This window comes from Calliphora vicina, chromosome 3 (genome assembly GCF_958450345.1).
Source record: "Calliphora vicina chromosome 3, idCalVici1.1, whole genome shotgun sequence".
NCBI classification, from domain to species: Eukaryota; Metazoa; Arthropoda; class Insecta; order Diptera; family Calliphoridae; genus Calliphora; species Calliphora vicina.
In genome coordinates, this window is record NC_088782.1 from 100,912,609 (window position 1) to 100,938,429 (window position 25,821).

Here is a 25,821-nt window from a genome sequence, read left to right on the forward strand (position 1 = left end):
GGGCTCAATAATGAAAGATACTTAAACTGATTATTTTCAAAACCTAACCCCTTGTTTCAGAAGCATGGACGGAAATTTATTTTGAAAAGTTTGTATTTGCGTAGCCGGCTTGATACGCAAATTTTATTTGTTACTAAATAATAATAACGAGAAATCTTACATGGGGGCTACGATCTATCACGAAGCTATCCTTGCAATATTTGGTTAAGAGATTTAGTTTATATTTAAAACATTTATAGGGAATATAATTCTGATACCGAGATTTCTAAGTTTAAAAAGATTACAAGGGAAGGCCTTGTATGGAGACTAAGATCAATTATGGACCGATTCTTGTAAAATTGTGTTGAAATTTCTGTTTATATACAGTATTACGGTGATAGATCAAATATGAACCAATTATCACAGAGAGTAATCTGTGCGCCGAATTTAATCTTGTTACGAAAATCTAAATATATTGATAAGCAATGATGATATAGCGACTTGCGTTGCTAGAGTGATTCATTGATAGATAGATCAGAAAGTGGTTTAAAGTTAATTTTCCTATTTTAAAAATCCTTCTTCTGTTTTTCTAACACTGAGAAAATAGTTTTGGTTGCCATAACCGAATCTTATAAGAAATTTCCCTGGAATTTGTATAAAATATTTACGATTAGGAATAATCGCAGCGTATTTAACGCATTTATGATAGTACAAGAGGTTGGTCATTTGAAAGGGGGCTTGATGAAATCATAGACATACATAGTTCAACTAATTTTTATAAGCTTTGTCCATGGGCCGAAGTAAGCTTTTGTCATATTTGATCAAGTTATCTTCAAATTATTGACTTGGGGCCGAATCACATACATCATTAGATATCGAGACAAATTTATCGTAATTTTCTTATTTGAGATTATGGCATTATAGTTTAGATATCGAAATTATTTTTATCTCGATCATTCGATCACAAATGCTGTAATTCGAGCCCTGAGCTTTGATTACAAGCTTAACCAAAATGTTATTCTGAATCGATTGATTTACTTTAACGTGGTTACTGGTCCAATTTTTGGACGTTGCAAACATAAGGACAAAAATCATAATACCCTATCCGTGTTTCTGAATCAAGACGTTAAACTTCCTAGTTTAATGTGTTATACTATAGCGATATGTACATTTTATATACAATTTACTAATTTTTTATTAATACATAAAAATTACAAAAATACAATTACTTTGAATTGGATTAAATGCAAAAAAAGTTGTACATTTTTATAATAAACAATATTATGTTGTATAATAGTTCTCCCGTAGAATTAGGTGAAAAACAGTTATTAAAAATTATATCGTAATAAAAAACGGACAACTGAAAATTGCCATAGAACTTTGTGTTAATTTTTCAAACAAATAGATTAATGACACAATAAAGGGAAGCTATTGTTTATGTTTATGTCGTTTTACATGCGAATAGCAAAAATTCCAAAACTAATTGCAAGTACATACATATTAATTCCTTAAGGAAAAGTCATATTTAATGTCGTTATCATTTCTGTAAAAAAATGTCTGCACCTTACTTTTAAAGATATTTAAAGATCTGTTCAATACTATATAATCATTTTTGGAAATAAATCAATAATTTGTGAGATACATACATTAATATTTTCATTTTCTTTATTTAATGAGCTAGCATATTTACGATGATACCCCTTGAAAATTTGATACCTTATAAACAAAAATTTATCGTCAGTAAAGGGGAATCACTTTTTGCCAGAAAAGAAAACGCATAAGTTTTGTAATATATAAATGCTATAAATAAAAAATTATATTTTCTCTACTATGTTTACTATTTTTATACCCACCATCAAAAAAGATGGAGTTTATATTGATTTTGTCATTCCGTATCAAAATAATTTTCGCAGATCACATATTGGGTCCTCATAAGATTCTAAGGCGACCTAGGTATGTCCGTCCGTCCGACTGTCTGTTGAAAACACGACATGAGCTAGCTCATATACATGTCGTCACCTAAAATGCAAAACAACGTATCATCAAAAAATTCGAAATTGATTTTATTATTGATTACGATTCACTACATCATATTACATATGTGTACAAAATTTTAAACTTTTACTATCAAAAATAACCAAGTTATAACCAAAATTGAAACTAAAGTATCATCAAGTATATGATTTTCTTAAACAAAATAACGTATACGCTTTGAGTAATTAATTAATAAATCATTTTTACCTTATTTTAGGTAGTATCCTAATTTTTTTTTAATAAATTTATTGCAATTGAATATTTTTTGCAGTCTTAATGAAAATTTAATGAAGAACCTTTTTTAGTTTAAAAAAGTAGTTGTTAGTAATTAAAATAAAAAAACATAACAAAATTAAAAATGTATATATAAACTGTTTTTATTTAAAATAAAGAATATATTTTTATTTAAGTTTTTATTTTTGAATAAAAATTTATATGATGATACAGAAAATAACAATTCAAAAAAACGTAAGCCACATATCTTAAAGTGAGCTTTGAAAAAATTAGTTTTTATTCATAAAATATATTTCTAGTGATTGTAATTCAGATTTGAAAATTTTGTTTCAATATCTCAAGTAGTTTTCATTTTATACCGTTTTTTGGTTCTCCTATAAACTTATGAAAAGTGATGTTACGTTATTTTGCATTTTAGGTGACGATGTACTCTCTGTAGATAAGGTTTGTTTGGTATTGAATAAGGAAATATCGGTCCTAGTTTTCACATAGTCTCCCGGAATAAAATTTTGCACTAATTAGTTCTAAGTACTCTGAAATTATACTGTAAAGTATAGCAAAAAAAAAATTGTGAAACATTTGTCCCTAGTCCCCATACAAGATCTCTCTCAGAAAATGGAAAACTTTTCAATCAGAAAAATATTTTATTGTCAATAAATAAAAAAAAATACCCACATATTGATGGTGGGTATACATGATTCGGTACAGCCGAATATAACACTCTTACTTGTTTATTTTTAACTTATTTCCTTTTGTAAAAATTTGTATATGGACGAAACAAAATGGATGTGTTTTAAAACTGATAAATTTAACAAAAATGTTTTGTTAGTCCCATCTTTTTTAAATTAATTAAACATGCTATGCAGCCTTTTTGTTTGTCTAAACTAATTTTTTTATAAATACATTTTTGTCCAAAGTGGCATTTCTTTTTATTCTAAGTATAATTTGATCCTTTTGAATGTTTGTTTTTTGTGTCATTTGTTTTATAAATTGTATGATTTTGTTTATCTTAATAAAAATAGGATTTGTTTTTGTTTTAAATATTTGTCATTGTAAATAGTTGTTTGTTTTATTTTTCATGTTTTAATATGACATACTTTGTTTTTTTTTTGGTTGTTTTAAGAATACATATGATTTATATATACAACTATAATTTAATAAATAAAATACATATTTGCAAAATGAATTCCGTTACCATTGTAAAATATCTTAACTTTATTAGGATATTGTGTAATAATTAAACCGACAGGTTATTATAATATTATACCCACCTCACATTGCAAATCAATTTAAAGCAATCTGACGGTCTCATCAGATTCATCATCAAGTCAGATTCATCATATTATTTGAAAAAAATTTAAAAATGTAATATGTACAGTTTCCATGGTCTACATTTTGGTGAATATTTTGATATTATTCTACAAATGAACATATTACAAATGTTTGGTAATATCAGTGTCTGCACATGTTATTTTAGAGTTAAGTTCATTATTCGATTTCGAATTAGTTCCAAATCTGAAACCCGGGGTCCATATTCCATATTATCAGTTTTTACAAAGCTTAAAATAAATTAGATTTGTCTTTAATGGAAAGGTACTAGTATTTAAGCTATTTTTACAAAAATGTTTAAAATATTTAAATAACATTTTTAGATATTTGACAATATTTATTAGAATATTGATTTTTTTGTAAAATAAAAACACCATAAACATTTTCTGTAAACTGTTTCTTCTCAATTTAATAAAAATTGCACAAATTTTAATTATTTATTATGTTTTTTCTGATTTTTAACAATTTTTTTAATAAAAAGAGTAAACTATTTAAAAATAAAAAAATTAAGAAAATAATATAATTATAATATGCTTGAATATATGCAGAATAATAAAAAGCTATGAATTAACAAAATGATTAAAAGCCAAAACAATAAATTAAAAAAATAAGTTTCAAAATAATCCTTAAGCTGACAGGAAAAATATTCTGTATTTCAAAGTTCAAATGTTAATATTTATTTTTAGTTTTCATTTCTGAAATAATAACTAAATCGGACATTTTCGTGTTCGTTATGTATAAAGCCTAATACTCTGTTCGTATTTGCGAACAATTTTCATGCGACAAATTTTATATGCAACTATTTCATATGTACTTTGACAGCTTTTGAACAGAGTACTAAGCTTAAAGGTGTAAAATACCCAGCAGATAAATTTATTCGCACAAAGATTGTTAACTCAGTGACAGCTGTATGAACCGAAAGTTGTTTCCTCATGAAAAAACTTTCGTAAACAACAACATCCTAAAAGATAACTTTACATTAATTTCAAATCAATATCGACGGGAAAAAATTACCAAATATTTTTACGCTATAAGTAACTAAGCACTGACAGATATCTATTTGTTGAAATTACTTGCATAAATTGTAGTTTTAAGGTTTTTATTTTCCAAAAAAAATTTAGCTAATATTAAGAAATATTAAATACACCAAAAAGATGCAAATAACAAATAAGCAACTTACATTCATATAATTTAAAAACATTTTGAAAACTAGATAACAGTTATTTTCGTAGAATAAAATTAAAATTAATACAACAATTCAGATAAAAAATGAATACCAATAATTTTTATCAAAATTAACAATTTTAATGAAATATTTCAACCAAACATTAGTTTATATTACCTTTGAATTCTTTTACAATAAAACGTCATGAAGGTTTTCATTTAATTATTATACTTCTTTTCAACTTCTTTCAATTGCGTCTGTTTTTTATCTTAAAAATAAATTTAAAATCTACCTACAAACTTGATTGATCATTTTACAATTACATACCCTGGGCATTGTGTTACAATTTTCAATCAAATTTAATATTTTAAAATAGCAAGATCCATTTCTTTATCTTTTTAAAACTTAAGGTTTCGGTATTTGGAAATATTTTGCTGGAATACTGCACAAACCCGCTTTTGGTCCTAACCCGAAACCAAATTACAACTTGGTTAATCTACAAAAATCAATTTAATAAAACTTGAGAGGAAACCGGTAACAGGTAAAACAAGAGAATTAAGTGATGAATTCAATGTTGGAAACAGGAATAAGCAAAATGTTTCTGGGAGACATGATGTATTGTGTGTGCAAAAGTTTTCAATTTTGCATGTGTTAAAAATGGTGATGAGAATACCTTTATTATAAAAAGCAGTACAAAAATAGTTAATCACCCCTATCGGCAATAACATGTGAAATTTTGTTCCCATGAAATATTCATTTCCCTCGAAGGGAAAATTGCTATCGGGAATATCACGATGAACTTTACATTCACAATAGTTGATTTTGTTCGTAACAGCTGTTTATTGTTTACAAAATTCCATCTAAAAATTTCACAAGGGGAATTTTTTTCACATGAACAAAGTTGATGAACGAAAAAAGGAAAAGGGAAAATATTTCATGTGAAATGTTGATTCGCGATAGGGGTGAATTTTTAGCTTAAACAATTTAATTTTTTATTCAATTCAAATTGGTTTAATGTGCTGTTTTTCTATAGCGAAATGAAATAAGAGGTTCGTAAGATATCTGGGCTTTCGAAAAATTGATTTCAATCATCATATGGATAGACACGTTAATTTTTTTTTTAAAAAAACTATGCGTTGCCAAAATGGTATTACAGATGGCAACTGTGTTTGCCCTCTGGCAACGCAACTGAAGTTCGGTTGCCATCCATAATCTACCCATACAATTTTTCTCTCCATGCCTTCAAATGATTCCGTGTCATTTTGTGAAGTGAGCTTAAAAACATAATAGGTGCCGGAATTTTCTAATAGCATTCTCACTTGCTTTTAATTAGTATTAATCTGTCATCACTTAATTATTTTTCAATTTTAGCATCTGAAGATGCTTTGTTATTTTAATGGTGTAAATGATTTTTCTGTTGGTGGACTTTTGTTCAATTCCTTGTATATTTATTTTCAACAGAAAGGGAATAGTTTTCAGGTTGGGTTTCAAATATACAGGCCTGTCACACATTTTGTTCGGAATGGTTTCAATTCCGTAGTATTTATTCTGATCGATTTCGTTTTAGGTTCTTCAGATTCCGTGTAATTTATTAATTCCAAATATTTCATAATTCTGTATTTCTGATTTTAATTTGACAGCGTTTTTCATATTAAAACAAATGTGAAGGTTTTGTTTGGTACAGAAATTGATTAAAAATTTTAGAATAAAAAATAATTACAATCAAATATCAATTCCACTTTGAAAACTGAAAGTGGTTTCACTCCGAAAGAAATTTTCGTTTTACTTTTTCTGAAGAAGCAAAATACGGAATTAATTCCACTTTCGATCGGAATGAAATTCTGTGACAGGCCTGATATATTCGGGTTTGCTTGGACATTTTTCAATAACTTATAACTCGATAGACAGGTTTCTCTATTAAATATATATACAGCCCAATCATGAATAAAAAATTCCCCGGGAGTTTTTTCCCATTGAATAGGAAAAATGAGAAAAAGGGATAAAACTCCCGGGTAATTTTTATTCATAATTGTTCTGATAATCTATCAGGTATTTGATGGAATGTGTGATGAATTTCGTTCGATTTCAAGTATGATTTTTTTAACAGTTGGGATATTTCTTTCTAAAATACATCCCAGCCAGATGACCAATGTGACAAACTAGTTTCGGTTTTAAAACGATTTGTTTTCAAAATTGATTTCCATCACATATCTGTATGTTTTTCCTTTTTAAAAGTTTCGTTATTCGCCAAACTTTGGCAGGAACACTCTCCGAAATAGAATGTATGGCTCTAAAAAAAATACTTTTTTGAAACTAAAAAATATTTAAATATTATATTTAGAAGTCACTATCAGCCCAATTATGAATAAAAATTCCCCGGGAGTTTTTTCCCTTTTCTCATTTTTCCTATTCAAATTCAATGGGAAAAATCTCCCGGGGAATAAACTCCCGCGGAATTTTTTATTCATAATTGGGCAGTATAATTATGTCAACAGTGGAATGATTATTTAGTTTTGTTTTTAAACTACTTATCGAGGGACCATATTGAATACCCTCCTAGAGGTATCATGATTTTCTTGAAATTTAGTTTTAGATGGCAAAATATTCAGCAGCCCATATATTTAAAATTTTATTGACATTTTTGTGTTCCTCTATTTAAAAAAAAATTATTTCCCACAACTTTTTAATCCATTAATTTTGCATAATTCCCACTTACAGAATATGTTTTCTTACTAAATTCTGACCAAATATTAAAAATTGACTAAAGCGTATACGAGATATCGACCATTTTATGGATGCAAAGACAACAGAATATTAATTGGGTTGGATAGGAAAAGTTTCAGATCTTTAGTAGGAGTGATAACCGGGCACTGCTCAATTGGAGCCTTCATTGGTAAATGGGCGCAGAGGACATCTAGATATGATATAGGAAATCTATTAGGCTTTATCAGGAGAATAGTCTGGACTCTGGGTATCCAAGTTTATTATATTCTTATATATTTTTTCTTTGGACTGGTTTCATCACTTTAATTATCTTTGTCTCTCCAATTAAATTTCTTCTCTTCACATCTAGTACAGACCTGGTTATATTTCTAAAGGGACAATGGATCCTATGGGTCTTCGAATGTACATAGTACACACCCCTTCAAATCGATCAATCTGTTTATATATAAATATATATTTGAGCCGGAATAAATACTGTATAAATCTCATGTTAATAAAGATTTTCAGATATATGAACTAAGGCCACTTTTATATATTCCAAATGGAAGTATTATGAATTTATTATTATGACCTTTATATACTTTTACATACAAGTCTTATTGAAATGAAACATTCTGGGGTCAAATCACCGCATTCGAAATCTAGTACTTTGTGATCGAAATGTAGTTAACGTGGATCACGGCAGTCGTTATCGAAACGTATTTACTCGAAGTTGTACTCGATTGGTAATCTCTTATCGAAAACATACAAACACTGCCGTTTTGTGTTAAAACTAAACAAATCAACCAAAACAATGAAGTAATATAATAAATAAATAAAAATATACGTATTTTTCTGATATTTTCTCAAAATTAGTGTAAAAAATATACATATTTTATTTTAAAATTGTAAAATTTTGGGCCACAATTACGATCGACTACCGTGATCCAAAACATTGCGGCCATCGAAAATGTTCTCTGCACGAACGTGCACTCGATATCGAATGCCGTGATTTGCCCCCTGGTCCACTTTCAACAAAAAATTTCAAAAAATTCTGAATATTTAATAAAATTGTCAATAATGCAAAATTTTAACAATAAATTATGTTTAGAAATTAGTAGCGGCTTTAAAAATAGAAGAAAGAATTTAATATTCCTTATCAATAAGCGAAATCTTGTGTTTTATAAGAGAGGGTTTTGAATATAGTTTTACATCAGCGGTTGTATGTTTATATATAAATATGATTTCTTGTGTAACATTGTCCGCTAAAACTAGCAAATAAAATATTCGACAACTCAGAAACAACATTCATATATTAAATTTAAATTAAAAGCTAATCTTGAAATCAAAAACCGACACTGAAACGAATGAAATATGCCAATTATTTCCCAATCCAAAACCTACTAAAAGACAAAATTATTTAATTTCTGTAAGATTTTTTGTCTATTTGGTAAGAGCTACCTCAATATGAAATAGTTGCAGTAAGAAACATTTTTTTTTTTCATACAAAACGAAAAACAATAAAATTGCTTTTTTGTTTATTTTAATTTGAAAACAGAAAAATAAAACAGATAATTTTTGTTTTAACTTAAAAATAATAAATGATAAAAGGCTTACATGGCTAATTATTACACAATTATTAAAAAAAATAAGATTTTATGTGTAGCTACAAACTTTTGCGTTTTACACTTTAGTGTTTTGTTGTTGTTTTTGGGAGTTTTTTTTAATATTATTATTTAATAATTAAATATAAATTTATTATATAGTATATAAAAAAAATTCTTTTTTATTTTCTTATAATTTTTTTGAGGAGTTTTTTTTTTTGCTTGCAAATATGTGTATAAGTTCACTTATGCTTACAAATAATTTCAACATATTTTGTTTTTCATGTATTTAGTTTGAATTGTTTTTGCTTAAGGTTTTTGTTTTGTTTGTTTTTTATTTATATTTATATATTTTTTTGGAAACATATAAACTAATTAAAAAATGAGCGGTCTTCGGTGAAACATAGAAAAGGGGGAAAGAACGAATATACCTTAATGTGAAAAAGGATTAATTCTGCTTTATTCGTTTTAAATTGATTTTATACGAATTGGAATATTTTCATTATGTATTTTCATAATATCCGTTTAATTATAAAGTAATGATAAATTTATCTTTAAATTTTAAACAATTACAAGTACATCATATGTAGTTTGAATTTTCGAATGGCATTTTTTAAATTACCACAAATATATTTAACAGAAATTGATAACTTACATTGATTTTTTTAAATATTCATAATACTTGTTTGTCTTTCAAGACAATGAACTCAATATTTTTGTAATTTCGAATTGAATTGCGATATGGCACCCCAGACCATAGAGAAAACACATAGAGCGGAAACTCTCCTGTCAAAGACCTAACTCAGTTGACAAAAACCTAAGTGGTGAGAATGTATTAGTAAAAAAAAACCTATGTGAAAACAAAAACAACACTCGTATGTGTAACTTTTTTGAGTAATTTTTTTGTTTGAGTTTTTTTCGAGTTTCCGCTCTATGTTCTCTATGCCCCAGACTATCTTACATTTTGGGGAAAACGTTAACAAATTTGTATAATTTTTATAATTCATAATTAACAATCGAGCCTATTAGAGCTTGTATGTATACGTATTATGTCTATCAAATATGAAAAATCAGGATGGATATTTTACTTTTAATCGATTTACGCAGCAATTTAATACCGTCTTCTGAACAAATTTGCTACAAAATCCAAGATGTCATAGTAAAAATGTTTTAAAAGCATATAGAATAATCCGAAATTATTTCATTCGAATTGTATTATGCATTAGTACTGCAAGGTGTTTAAATATCATGATATATGACATTATTGTTGATAATTACAATATGAAAATGTCTAACGGCTGGAAATATAGTAGATAAATAATGCAATATTCGAAAGAATATGTTTGTCATTAACAATTATCGATAAAAATGCGCTATTGGAAAATAAATTAAATTTTCGAATATTACAAATACTTTTTCTAACTAATTAAGCTTTGACATGATTTTATTAGAGATATTTCACTTTTTAATAGCCTGGTCGAAAATGCTATAACAAAGAAGTTATTTAAAAAATTTAAAGCACTTCTCAAAATTCTTATAAGTTTAATTTTCCAATAAATTATAAATCGAACTGAACTTGATGAAGTAATTGTTAGATGTTATATAAAAATTTCTTTTAATTTTATATTTATATCTTTTTTTTTGAAAACACCTTCAAAATTTTATCATTCATTATTAACAAGAAATATAAATAATTAAAGAAAAAGTTCTTGTATTAACACCTACACGCCTTTCAAAAGTTGTAATAAAATCGGGAACTTGAATTTTATAATAAAAAAAATGAACAACAAATTGGTTGAATTTATTTTCATTTTCGTTTCCCTATATATTTCCTAGTTTTTCTCAGTATGCTCATTTATTAATTAGTTTATACATTTCGATTTTTATTTGTTTTGCATTTATATTATTTTAAAATTTAAAAAAAAATAATAATTATTTTACACATATAAACCGAAGAAGTAGTAGTAGTGTTGAAGAACAATAATAATAAGAGTGGTTTGTTTGCGTTTGGTCGTCATCATCAGTAAAACAAGGGTACATTGCTATGGTCTTGATCATTGGTTATCATTATCATCATCGTTGGAATCATCATCATCAGAGTTATCATCATCGTCGTCTGAAGCATCAGAATTATCATCATCTGAGTTATCATCGTCGTTGGATGAAGAGGATGAGCTTGAGTCACTATCAGAATCGGAATCATTAGTATGATTGTGATTTTGTTGTGTTGATGGTGGTGGTGGAGGCTGATGTTGGTGGTGCTGCTGTTCTTGCTGATGCTTTCGCTTTGCTGAATGTGTTATAGTTGCAGGAGTTGTACCGTGTTGTGGGCGATTTAAATGATTTGCAACAATAAGACCACCATCGCTACCAATATCATCAGTATGATATTGCATTAACATTCCCTCGTCATCATCATCATCGTCGTCATCATCCATTTGTATCGTTTCAGGTTCATGATGTTGTTGATAATGTTCTTGTTGCTGCAATTGTAGATGCTGCTGCTGGTGATTTTTCTGATGATGTTTTGAACTCTTTTTAGCATGGGACGACGAAGAATTCTTAGTGGTTTGTGCAGCACTCACAGTCGTAGGATTGATTATCACCAAAGGAGGTGAATGATTGCTCTCGCCACTGCTCTGTAGCATTGGTGATAAGTGAGCTGAAGTGTTTGTAACCGGTGTCTGGTGTTGCTGTTGGTTTAGTGGCTCCTGTTGTTGATTTGTTGTAGTGGTTGTGGGAGCCGCCAAACCACTGGTTAATTTCTTATCATAATCCATAACTAATTGTTTGATGTGTGCCAATTTCTCGTGCAAATAGTCAAATCTCTGTTTATCGCGATTTATGGCCTCTTCTTTGCGTATGCGATTGTATTCAGAAACAATTTGATCCTTAATATTATAGTAATCGATACAACCCTGTTGTACACGACTTAAACGATCAGCCAATTCACGAAACCGATGTCCAACACTTTCGATTTGTGCCAAAAGTTTACGATACTCATCGTAGTCACTCTCAAATTCAGTCTTGTATTTTCGCCTCTGTTCAATACTTGTAATGGCCGTGTAACCGCTAAAATCATAGCGAGGTGCGTCTCCCGATGGTGTGGGGTGGTTGGTTAACGAAAATGTCGAGGCAGCGGCGGCAATTTGTTGTGTGGGCGAAGAGTGTTCTTGCTGTTGGCTTTGTTGCGATGAATGCGAGGCAGTTTGGGGTGGTGTACGCGCAGCATTGTACAACGCTTGCTGATCTTCTTGCAGCTGCAGTTGCTGCTGCGTTTGAGGATGTTGGTGATTATTGTTGTTGTTTTGCTGCTGTTGTTGAACATTAGTCGTACCTGGATTATTTTTACTGTTACTGCTACTACTATGATGTTTATTGAAATGCTTTTGAGTCGCCGTTGAAGATTTTGAATGTTTACTTGACGACGACGACGACGATTCACCACTGCGACCATTTGTTGTTCCAGTTGACGTTAATTGGTGCCGCGATCGGCTAGATGATGTGTTTGTGTTGTGGTTTGTCGTTGAATGGGCAGAGGGTATTGGTGGTGCTAATGGTGGTGAATAGTCATCGTTAATGTTGGGTATGCCAATACTACAGCTGCTGCTTGATTTATGAGGATGTTGGTTATTACTGTTGTTGTTTGTGTAGCTAGGAGATGACTGCTGTTGTTGTCTTTGCACTTGCTGCTTTTGTTTGTTTAACTTGCTGCTGTTGCTGCTACCATTGGAGTTTGAAGAAATTTTAGTTTCAGGCACAAAATTATTAGCATATGGCGTTGGGGAATTTTTTTGACGCATGGCTGAGGTTGAAGATGATGACGTTGACGAAGATTCACGATTGCTGCCGTAACCACTGGATGAACTACTACTACCGCCAGAGTTACGTTTCTCTTTCGCAGTCGTTGAGGACGTTGTACTATTGCTGCTGCTGTTGTTGATGTTGTTGGAACTACTGCTAATTGATGATGGTGAAATCTTATTGTTACCCGCTGTAGTTTTACTACGTCCGGTAAAAGTTGAATCGCCTCCCACCACAGCCGTATGCTGTATAAAGTCATCCATATTATTGAGCACATTAAATGTTAAATCAGAATTTCCAGAATTCTCGTCGTTGCCATTGTTATTGCCTGTATTGTAGGTGTGGGGAGAATAAGCTGCAGATGAGGAACGATGATTTGGATTATACGAAGAACCACCACCACCGCTACTAATACCTCCTACTGCTCCTCCTCCTCCCATAACCATTCTTGCGCCAGTGCCCAAATTGCTGTTACTTATTATATTACTACTAACACTACTGCTGCCATCTTTCTTGTAATGGCTTATACGTTGTTTTTTCGGTTGCGTACCCAAGGTTAAGGCCCCATCATACACATCTGGCTCTAGACTAGTTCGTTTTATGCCGCCACCACCACCTACACCATTCATATTGGTAGGTGCCACCAATGGGGGCGGACTTCCCGTATGGGTAGATGAAGTCGGACTTTGGCCCGACGTTGAACTACAGGCATCCGAGCTCATAGGTGGTGTTAGATTCTGAGGCTTACGTCTTTTCAATAGTTGGATCTCTTGTTCCGAGAAAAATGGCCAATTTTCGTCAACATCATTCCACATGCTACGTCTCAAGTTGTATGTATTGTCACGCGACATTGTCGATATGTCTTTGAGTATCGTACTGATCAGTTGTCGCTCTCGTGTAGCCAAGCCCTCATTCTGCAGTCTCGAATAGAGTTCGGGTTTTTTGAATGGTTTCAAAGCTAACAAGTGTATTAGACGTTCGCGGATTTTCCTTCGTGAGACATCAAGAGTTTTGCCATTCGAGAGCCCATTCACTTTGCCATTTGCGCCGACAGAACCTTTGCCGGTGGCTGAACCATTACCTCTGCTGTTGGCACCGTTGCCAATGTTCGTCTTCTTTTGCTGTGAATGCAATGAAGCCGGCGGCATGTGATTATTGCTAATGCCAGAATCTGGTGGGGAATAACCACCAATGCCATTTGTCATATTTAAAGATAACGAGGGTAAGTTGGAAGAAGGGAGATTTGAAGGACTGCCATAACGATTAGTACTGTTGCCATTGCCACTGCCGACGCTGCCCCCAACGGTACCACTGCCACCTATTAGAGACGGATTGGGGGAAGAGCGCAGAGAGGAGGCATTTGATAACAAACGTGAACCATTTACACCTACTCCACTGCCACTACCTCCTCCGCCAGCACCACCAGGTGGCGGTGAATGTTGATTGAGCGATGTTGCTGATAATTTATTACGACTATTATTATTACTACTGCTGCTGATGTGGTTGTTGTTGCTGCTATTACTTAAATAACTACTGCTGCCATTAATGCTACTACTAATGCTGTTGCTGCTACTGCCACTTATTCCATTGACATTACTTAGACCATTTAACAATGACGAAGCCGACGTCGACGAGGTCGATGTCGTACCATTCGTATAGGCCTGTATGGATGCAGCCGAGACGGGTCTTTTCACCTTTCGTCCAATGTCTGTCTGATTAGGTTTAATCTCACGAATACATTTACTCTTCTCCGTCTCCTCGGCAATGGCCATTTTTGTTCTTGTCGTATCGTAGACATCGTCGTTGGCATGTATGCGCATACGATAATTAAGAGATCCCAATACATCGAAATCGGCACCCGCCTGTTGTATGCACTCCAAAGAGCCCTCAACATCATCGATAGCAAATCCAAACTTTCGTCCATCGGCTGGCCCGCTTGCTGTTGTTGAACCATCAGCTGTGGGTGGAAATTTTATAACGCCAGTATTTCCATTAATTTGTATCTTGGCGCATTGTCCTTTTTGTAAACGTTTCGATTGAGCGTTACGCTGATACTCCTCAATTGCACGTAATGCCGAATCAGTAAGTTTAACAAAAATATACTCTTTGGAATCATCGATAATGCTGCGCTGTGACATACCATATTTGCCGTACGTTAGGACAGACGGGCATTTTGCAGACGCAATCGAATTTGTCATAACGCCTCTCAGCGTAACTGCGGAAGAGAGGACAGACACGCGGCGGTATTGATTTTAAGTATTTTCAGTTCTTCCAAGATTTTATATTCCAAATTTTGATGTTATTGTTCCTTGAATTATATAGATGGACAAAACAATTCAGTTTTACTTCGTTTGGTGAATTTTTTTACGAAAAAAAAAAACTTTTTTTTTAATATTATCCAAAAAATAGATAATTTTGACAAAATGAAAGGAAGATTTTATTGGAAAATCTTTTCTCTCTGTTTTGGAAGTATTCTTTTCTGATCTTCTAAAAAAAATAATTAGAATTCGTCTTTTTTCGGTAAGGGATTGAATGCAGTTCCGTTATTAATGTGCAATATATGACGGTGTTTTGTGTTTTACACAATTTACTTTTCTTTAATTACGTTTTTTTGAAGTTCTTAACAGCTTCAATGTAAGTTCTTATTTTTGAGTAATTTTAAGCATGGAAGCCTGGGTTTGTGTTGTTAATGCTGTGTGGACCGACCGATCTTATCAGGTGGTTGGTTGGTGTGTGATGATAAAGTTTGACTTAAGACGGGAGAATTTTGATTGTTTGACTTTGGCAAGCTCTTTTAAGGGACGTTCTGGTTGATCTCTCTCTCTCTTTCGCTCTCGACTTTCAAATAGTAACAATATATAACAATTTCGGTGACTTTTCCAATCTCCTTTATTGTGAGCTTTTCTTCTCTTGATATTTATTTAAGGCAGATTATATATTTCCTCACAAATTTATCCTTGGATTTTCTAATACCAATTTGTTTTTGTATTAGCCTGTTTGGTGACACTCATTTAGAGAGAATTTCACTATATAGGTATAATAGTTGTGTTGTTGTTGTTGTTTAAGGCAGAGCTGTAATGTTTATTAAATTTCGTTTATTTAATATTTATGTTTAGAAAAAATATTTGAATTGTTTTTAAAACAATTTCTTAAGTATCTCTCGATTTTGTATTTACACAATTTACTAGCTTTACACCACTTTATTATTGATTTTGTTTTCTTTTAATTCCCATTTTTTTCTTTAGTATTATTATTTTCTTATTTTTACTTATAGGTATACTGATTAAAAATAATGACGTGTATTTTTTTTGTTTTGTTGGCAAATATTTATACACTACTTCTCGTCCGTGGTATAAAATAATTGTTAAAACGAATTATAGAAAAAATTTCTTTTTGTTAAATAATAATTTCAATAAATGAATTGGGTTAAGGTAGGCATGGATATCGGTTGCTTGTTTGAATGTTTTTTTTTTCTCATTAATTTCATTGTTGCTCTCTGTCTGTCTGTATCTGTATATTTGTTTGTATGTAATTATTTAATTTTTTTTTATGTTATTTGGCTTTTAATTGTAGTGGTTTTACACTTTGCTCAACGAAATGTTATTTAAAGATGTATATATGTATGTAGATCATATTATTGCGAGAGTGTAGTCTTTATATAAAACAAAGTTTTAAAGAGCACAAAATAAATAACTGCTTAACGCCGTTCTTTTATACATTGTATTATCTTTTGGAAGACTTTTGTTATTTTAATTATACAGTGAATGCTATAATTTTTCGTTAATTTTATAAAAATTATGTTATTTCTGAGGAAATAATAAAGAAAAAACAAGTAACAAAGTATGTATAGTCGATCAAGCCTGAAAATATACACTGAGTACCTATATGAGCGATTCATTTGGAACAAATCTGGTCTATGGGCACCAAGAGAGAAAAAACTTGATGCAGGTCCATTTTTTCCGACTTATCTTTTAAAATTTCAAGTTGATACCTACTCAAATTTCCTAACATTTTTCATATTTGTTATTGTATTGAAAGATTTTCATTTTGTAGTTTTTTGAAGTACATTTAAAATGAAATATTAAGCATTAACACATTTGGTCCCAATTTCGGATTTTCGAATTTTGATCCGAAGGCTTTATTAATTGTACCTATTTTATATTAAAAAAAAATCGTAATAAAGGTTTTATAGCCAAGTTGCATAGCATTAATTTATGGTGTTAAATAAACATATAACTTTTAAAATCTCGGTTCCAAAGTTAAAAAAGAGCCGTCGCATAAATAGTTTTGTGGAAAATGTTCCTTATTTTGATTAAAAATCTCATTTAAAAAATGATTATGAAATGATTCCATCACAAGAATCGGACGTAGAAAGTTTCACTAACATTTTATTGAAAATTGACAATGGTCAGTTCAAATGAAATAAGATCGAGAATGTATTTTTATCGATATTAAAAGATGTCGCAGATAGTTCTATTAACCCAATATTATGATAATCAGGGTAAATGTTTTTCAAAATAATAGGTACTAATAATATTAATGCAATTATAGGTTCCTTATTTTGGTTCACAATTTCTTTTAAAAATTCATTATGAAATAACTGCATCAAGATTCATTGTGTGTAAAGTCACAAAATTATATTCGAATTCAGAAAGTTTTACTTGAACTTTATTGGCATTGGTGGTGTCCGTTTTTAAGATCATTCGAATGTCACAATATCAGACGTTTTCTGAATGTTGGTTTTATCGATATTGTATTGTTTTCCAAATTTTGGTTCCCAATTTATTTTTAAAAATTAAAACTAGGTTATGAAATGACTGCGACAAGATTTGTTAGATATGCAAAGCCACTAAAAAAGCAGGAATTCTCCAATTCAAATTGTTTATGTCCACACAAATTTGGTCAACACTATATTTGTATGTTTTTTGGGCGGAATTTGTTCTTTTGTAAGTTGAAGTGCAAAAGTAAAATTGCAACAAAATTGTTTAAATAGAAATTCACCACAGACATTTGCAAACAATTATACAATTTATTATTTTTACAAAAAGAAGACACTTACTAAAAAAGAATAAACTTAAAATTTAGACACGAATGATTTTTTGCAATTTTATTTTAGATGAAAGTGCTCAGTATTACATTCCAGTTCTGCTGGTAGGTATAATATGGCAAATTAAACAAAATAGATTCTATTTGTTGGTGCCTATTTCAGTTATGTATTTAATAAATACAAATCTTAAACGTCAATAACAAAATTTTGTCAACCTATTGCAGGTATGTAATTATGTACTACATAAACATACATACGTACATAGTGTATAATGTAGGTATGTAGATTTAATTTGAAAGGTGTATAATTTTGTTGTTGTTATTGTTTTTGTCTGTCTACAAGAAATCTTAACGAGTTGTGTTGTTTTTGTTTTAGTTGTGTTTTTTTCAAGTGGTTTCTCGTTTCTTCTGCACTCTCTTTTTACACATATGCATGTATTTTGTACATTGTGGTGGTACATTAGACATACATATATGTATGTATTTGGTGGTGATGTAAAAGTATTGAGTATTTTGGTACTCAATGCTATTTTCCCGGTACTCAATCCCAAAAAAACTAACTACTCGATACTTTCAGAGTTGTATTTCTTAATTCAATATTTGTTGGTGACAAAATGTAACTCCGTTTTTGAACTAAGAATTTTTAAATGTTAAATTCAGGTTTAAAAAGTATTGAGTGGTTTGGATTACCCAAAAAATTTATCGAGTTGTCAAAATTACCAAAATTTTACAAACACTAATATGCATGAAGAATTATGACGTTTTGTGTATTTTTTTTTTTAAACACACGTTCATATAATTTTATAGATACATCTACGTATTTCAGTTACAAACAAAAACAACAACACTGCCGCTCTTTAGCAGCAGCAAGTACTCAATCTACTAAATAAATATGTATGTATGTTGATATTTATATACATACATATGTACAAATATACTATATACGAAAGTAACCATTCATTTTAGTGTACGTGAGTGGTATCACTTGCCTAAGCTGATCATAATTTTTATTTTTTTCCTTAACATTTTGTCTTAGTAGTATGTGTGTAAACATTTGTTTTTTTTCGGTTCTGTTTTTCGTTTCTTCTACAATAATACTCAGCTGGCTAGATATATTATTTAAATGAGAAAAAAATCTAAAATAAAAAAACAAGTTTGCAATTTATATAAAATGGGTTTTAATGGACTCATATACTCTCATATGTATTCTCTCTTTATATATGTATGTGTATATAAACGTAACTCCCTATTAAGCTTGCCAGATTTCGGAAGTTATTTCACAAGCATTGAATATTTAAAAACATTCATTACAAATTAATTCATAAGGTATATAGTAATTTAAACAAGTTGAATTCATTCCTTTGAGAACTAATTATTTGTAGAATTAATTCCTTATTGAATCATTAAAGTTTTCTTTAATTCAAATCCATTACAAAATTGCTTAATAAAATTTTGTTTAATGATTTAATTTATATTAAACATTTATATTTTATGTAAATAAAAATTCGTCAAAAACTATTTTTTAGTGGCAACTCTGTGTGATCTACTTTTCTCCTAAATAATTCGTATACCGCTCACATTACTCTTTTCTTTCTATTTTCAATTATTTGTATTTCTAGAAAATTATCTATCTTTTCTAATGTACATTCATACATACATGTGTAGGTACAATAAAAACAAAACTTTTACTTTCTTTTTTTTTTCTTTTCTTAATAATTAACAACTACATACTTTCATAACAAGTTAAACAGTTAATATGTTAAATCAATATTATAGAAATATACAATGATTTATAATAATATAACTCATTTTGTTTCCTATTTTCAATCTTAAAACAGAGACAGTAGTTACAGTAATTTTTGCAAAATTAAAAAAATAATTACGAACGAATCATAAACAACGAAATTAAAACGAATCCCATTCCTTTCAGCTTCTGTTTTACGAATTAACTTTTCACCTTGAAATATATATTGGTTCTTCTAATGCCAATTTTAGATCGATCCTCACATGTTTGTTAATGCTGTTGATATAAAAAATGTTATACAAATAAATAAATTTTTATTCAAAGATCGATTTTTAAACTTTTAATATTGTTCGATTGATGGAATATATTTAATCCATTTTGATTATTGGCTAAATTCTAGAGATTTTGCGTATTCAATTTAATTATTATTTAGATCGGATTTGGACAATATATACGTCTTTGGATAGCATTGTAATATACTCTACACATAAGATTCACTCTGAATAATTATTCATTACTGAATAATTTAAACCATGCGAGCCGATCTTAAAAAGAAATGTTAAGCAAAGCTGACCGGTCGAATAGCACCTACAAATAAACAAATTTACTAAGAGCTAGTTTCTTACTTGTCAGTTAAACTCAGCTTAACACGCTGTTATATTAAACCTGAAACATATTTAACCAATGATTGAGTTTCTCACTAATGGATTAATTTTGTAAGCATTGCCATACTTTTCAATCAAATCACATGTGCATTCCTCAAAATTGTTCATATAAATATGGCAATACTTAAAATTTTATAAGAAAAAGTAACCGTGTTTGTAAATTTTAACTTTGTAAAAGAAAAAGTGTCAAAATTATATTGATGTTAATAAAACAAATCAAAACAAAGAGCTGCTGTGCTGAATTGTTTATTTTATTTTTCATCTGTTTGTGCTTTGGCATTTTATACTTAGATTTAACTCACCAATTTTGCTCAGTTAAACCGAGATAATATAGTAAATAAACAATAAGTGAGAAACACAAATTTTAGTTTAATTTAGGTTTAAACGAAGAATGTAGACTATCTTTATCCCAGAAACTAGCTCTAAGTCAAGCCAGAGTCCGATATACACCAGAGTTGAAAACCTTTTCGCTAATTCAAAGGCCGGCTACAAACGGAAATATTATTCAGTGAAGTAGATTTTAGACTCACCACAGAGAATAACACAATCACTAATAACCGACGTCTTATATTCACATCACAAAGACGCCATCGAAGTATGCGACTAAAACCTTAAAAATTTCTCAGACGACCATAGCTAAGCTGATTTTTTTTATATACATACTAGTTTTTAATATTTCTTATTTAAATATTAATTTTTTATTAAAATTTTGGAATATCTATAGTTTTTTGCTTAATTTTACGCAGACTCCAATATATTAAGAGCAAAAGCTCGTGGACCGATTCAGTAGACTTAGTCCAAAACATGTTACAAATTGTTTTAATGTTGCGACTTGTTCATTGATAACAAGATTTACATTACGGCAACACGTTGCAACAGTCAATTGACACAGAAAATGATTCTTAAGGTTGGGTCACACATGCAAATATTTATTCAAAAAAGCATAACCATTTTACGTTTTTGAAATAAATAAAATAATTTAAATGAATATTATTTAGGGGTTACGTCTTTTTCGTCAAATATTTGCCATGTGTGATCCTACCTTTAGTTAATTGGAACTTTTCATTCAGCATAGACAAACACAATGACAGCAACCATTTCATCTCTTATATACAGATATTTAGCTTTCACTTTTAACAAAATCAAAAATGTTCCAAGATACAATTATGAATCTTTTACATAAAATAAAAATTATAAAAACAGACATTTCCACGACAAACGGTTATGCGCACCAGAATGAGCCGAGTTACTAGGCCAAGGGTTGTCATCCCCAGATGTACTAGGAGCAAAGTTAACCATTCAAAATCAGAATTGATTTTTACTATAATTATTCACACAGTTGAAATTTATGACATACAGGACATATATATACGAGGAGAGCATAAATAGCTAGATTTGAACGATAATTATAGAAATGCCGTATAATTATAGAAATGCCGTATGAAAGTCACCCACCGTCGATAGCAGACTCCGATAAGATTCTGTATAATAACAAATATAAACTTTGGAAATCGTGATATTACTATGTATTTGCAATTTACGAAATTTAGAAATAAAAACTTTGTTGGAATTGTGTTGGAGAAAAGTGGTAAAACACTTATTTTTTTTTCTAAAATGGTCTGGTAACGCTGACTGATATTCGAATTAAAAATAAACAATATTGCTCTCTATTTTTTTTGTCTTTGTCTCTTCTGTTCGTGGGTCTTTCATTGTGTCATTTTTATTTTGTTTATCACTTTACTTTTTATTGTCATATACAGTATATTTAATTTATTTTATATTTCACATTAAAATTCTATATTTGTGGTTGGCTGTTTTAATAAATTAATGATGGCGTTTGTTGGTCGTGTTTGTATATTTTTAGGGATGGGGAGAGGAGTGGGAGGAGAGGTAGTGTTTTTAGAAAAAAAATATGCATAACGAGAGATATCTTGACGACAATTAGAGATTATAAAATAAATGTTGATTAAAAAATAAACAATACACTATAATATGATTTTCGAAATCGCGAAAACAAAATATTGACGTCGACCTACAATGTACATATGTATGTATGTATATTGTTTTTGTTTTCAAAATACGAAGAGGGTGTGTGTTTATTGTTTAAATAAATAAACGAATAATGTTTTATAAAACACGCGTTTTGAAACATGTACACATGGGTAAATTTAAATTAAATATATTTTATGTATGTATGTAAATGAGTTAACTTGAAAACAAATTTTCAAAATGAATTGAATTTGATAGCAACTATAAGTTTGTTTTCTTGGTATGTAATGTCAAATTTTAACCAACATCATCTCAGTATTTCCCAAAAATTAAAATGTAAACAATGACAAAATCGTTAATTAAAGCATACATTTGTGTAAATTTGTGTAATTAAAATCGAGAGATAATTATTAAAATTTGTTTTTGCTTACTTTTTTTTTAGTAAATTTCTTTTTACAAAGTCTGGTGAGTTGTTTGATGTTGTTATTGTTGCTGCTCACCGACTGAAGAGAGTTGAAATAAAATTGAAAACTAATGTTTCACTTGTTGTTGTTATTTTACTATATTATTTAGTTATTCTCTGCCTGTATTGTTGCTTATTTAGATGATGTTAAAAATTATTGGACGTGTTTCGTGTAGTAACTCTTTTTCTTCAATGCAAAAAAAATCTATTAGTAATAGTGGATGTTTTTTTTGTTTTCTTTTGCTGTTTGTGGATTTAGTAGATATTTTTGTAGATGTAGTTTTTTTTTGTTGACTTTGTAAAATTCCAGAAATTTTTGTTGCTTTAATGCTGCTTTATATCTCTGACGCGTGTAATTTGTGGCAAAACTATATGTATTTAAAGAAAATTATATTAATTTTTTGAAATTCCTTTTTGGTAATAGAACTGTTTCACATTTTTTCTAAATTAATTTCCCCAATTCGTTGTGTCGCTATTATATTTTTGTACACTTTTCTTGTTTTCTTCTTTCTTTTCTTTATCACACAAATTAAAATAGTTGTTCCATTTTCTTTTCTTTTATTCTCTTTTTGTTTATTGTACTCTTTTGAGTTATGGAATGTTTCGTTGAATTTGTTTTTGTTTTCTGCTTTTTACTTTATAACGAATTTGCACTCAGCTGTTTTTAAAACACAAAAAGATCACTCTTATTATTCACTCGTTATGTTTAACTTTATTCGTTAGTTCTTGCATAAAGAAAAATTGTAATCGTTATTTTATTTTTTCATTTTGTACTGTTGTCAAATTATTTTTTTATTTAACTTTTGACATTTTTCAACAATTTAAGTTTTTTTTTTGTAATATTAACAATTATTTCGTTTATTTTTGTAGGTATTTATTTAAAACTTGTATTTGTTAATTAATATTTCTTTATATAAATGAATGTGTATATAACAAATATTAATAGATTATTATTTTTCTTTAGTAAATTATGAATATATAGATATATTTTTTTATTATTAAAATTAGTTCACACCATTGTCACCTCAAGCAGCAGAAACAACTCTGGTACCTCCACCACACCACTAATTGAACTGCTTTATTTAGTATATCTGTCAATTTTCTCTTTTTCTCATTCTCTCTCATGCACACTTTCAGCGAGAAAAATAATTACAAACATATGAACGAATACATACAGTGTCTCATATAAGTGTTCAAATTTTGTTATACTATGAAAAGAAACTCGATTTTATACATGAAGAAATTAACAATTTTTATAAATTCATTTGTAATATTATTTATAAGTTATTAAAGATTTACACCACAATTCAAAACAATTTAAAAACCAGCTTTACACCATAGTTTTTTGATCTTTTTTTATAAAAACGTGTGAAAAACTTGCCTCATTTATTTTGGGGATTAAATATGTTTCTTTGATTTGTCATTAGAAATGTCTACAACTTTTCCTGTATACATTTATGAATTCCCTACACTAAGAAAAAAATAACAAAATTAAGGAAATACTGCTAAATATTGTAAACTAATCCCATTCAAACTATAGTAATCCAATGGTTAATATGTGTAGGATTATAATGAAACACGTGCTAACGAAAATTTAAACAAAAATCGTGTACTTTTGTGGGGTACCTGAAAAGACCTATCATGAGTTATTTTTTGCTATTTCTTGGAAGTGGTACACTTTTATATGTTGTATCTTTTTCTATTTTGTAAAAAGCAATAGAATTTTAAAATTTCTTTTGTAACTATTCTTAGATAATAAAAAAAAAATACTAAATTAGTATACTTATGAAAGACACTGTACATAGATATATAATGTTTTCATGTTTTTGCTTATGTTACGAATCGTGGATAATGTGAAAAATTGGGCAAAAGTACTTTTTCAGGTACCTATGTACATAATAGCGATTAAGAATTGTAGTATTCGCTGTCATAGATGACAACTAGATAGATGAGACCCAAAAACATACGTTTGTTGTAAAAACTAACTTGATGAGAATATTTTGTTATTGTATCACAAATGTGTGAAAATATGTATGTAATTTTGTTTAATTGACATTTCTCTCACCTTCCCTTCTAAGCATTTATTCTATAACTATTGCAGTACAAAAGTTTGCTCTACTGTCTGGTACAAAATAATTGTATGTATTGCAATAAAGTACTAAAATACTATTCGATTTGCTCAGTTTATTTATTTCTTCTCACACACACCACAAATGAATGTACGAAATGAAAGCAAAATATGTATAATACTTGACGAAAAATACAACAAAACATAGCACAAAAAAGTTGTTCGTTGGGTTTTTTTAATTTTTTCTTGTTGTTTTTGTTAACCAGGATGTTATCGCTTTATTACGTGTTTTTTTTATATATATAAACGAGTTTATAACTAAATCATTTGCAGCGTAAAGAATTTTGTTTTGGTTAATTTCTTTGAAAAATAAATATTATTTACAACTGTTTAATTATTTTTTACAAATAAGTTTCTGAAATTAAACAGCAATTACCTATATTTAGACTCGTTAGTTTTTTCCCTCTTTTAAACACAAGTTCTCTTAACTCTAGAAAATTGTTTGACAGTAATCAGCTGTTATTCTGTGTTCTAATAGGGATGCCATACAATAAAAAATAATTATCTGTCAAGACTTAATACATGCATAGGGTGAATGCACCAGTAGTCGGCAGTTTAACTTTTTTTCAGTTTTTAAAGTGATACCATTATGAGTGCGAACATGGTATTGGGATGTAAATGGATTATTCTTGTTTAGTAATTTGTATAGTTTTAGACTCAATTAATTCTTTTCAAGCAGTTTTTATTAAATTTGAGCAATTTACGTTTTTTTGAAAAAACACGATTTGTACCCGAAGTCGGCACCCTTGATCCTAATGTCGGCAATTTGTGACCCAATTGTCGGCATAGCATTTTTTATTAAGGAAAGAATAAAATCTTAAAAGAATTCAAGTTATTTTTTATTTAAAATATCAGCCATTTAAATAAATACTAATAAAAAACATAAATTAGTGCATTTGAGGTGAAACCACTGTAGGCAAATATCATATCCTAC

At 29.5% G+C, this 25,821-nt stretch overlaps 2 protein-coding genes across 2 annotated transcripts in view; both read right to left on the reverse strand.

Annotated features, from left to right (window-relative positions):
* Positions 1 to 25,821, reverse strand: part of Mi-2 (chromodomain-helicase-DNA-binding protein Mi-2 homolog) — a 66,728-nt gene that overhangs the window by 16,598 nt on the left and 24,309 nt on the right. The window lies entirely within an intron of this gene.
* The window catches only part of Su(Tpl) (Suppressor of Triplolethal), a 38,614-nt gene continuing 21,758 nt past the window's right edge, over positions 8,966 to 25,821 (reverse strand). Inside the window, exons 2-3 of the mRNA XM_065503495.1 lie at positions 22,728 to 23,127; positions 8,966 to 15,924 (exon numbers count right to left, since the gene is read on the reverse strand). Coding sequence (XP_065359567.1) covers positions 11,103 to 15,050 — 3,948 coding nt within the window. The 5' untranslated portion in view covers positions 15,051 to 15,924; positions 22,728 to 23,127 and the 3' untranslated portion in view covers positions 8,966 to 11,102. The remainder of the gene's footprint in view (positions 15,925 to 22,727; positions 23,128 to 25,821) is intronic.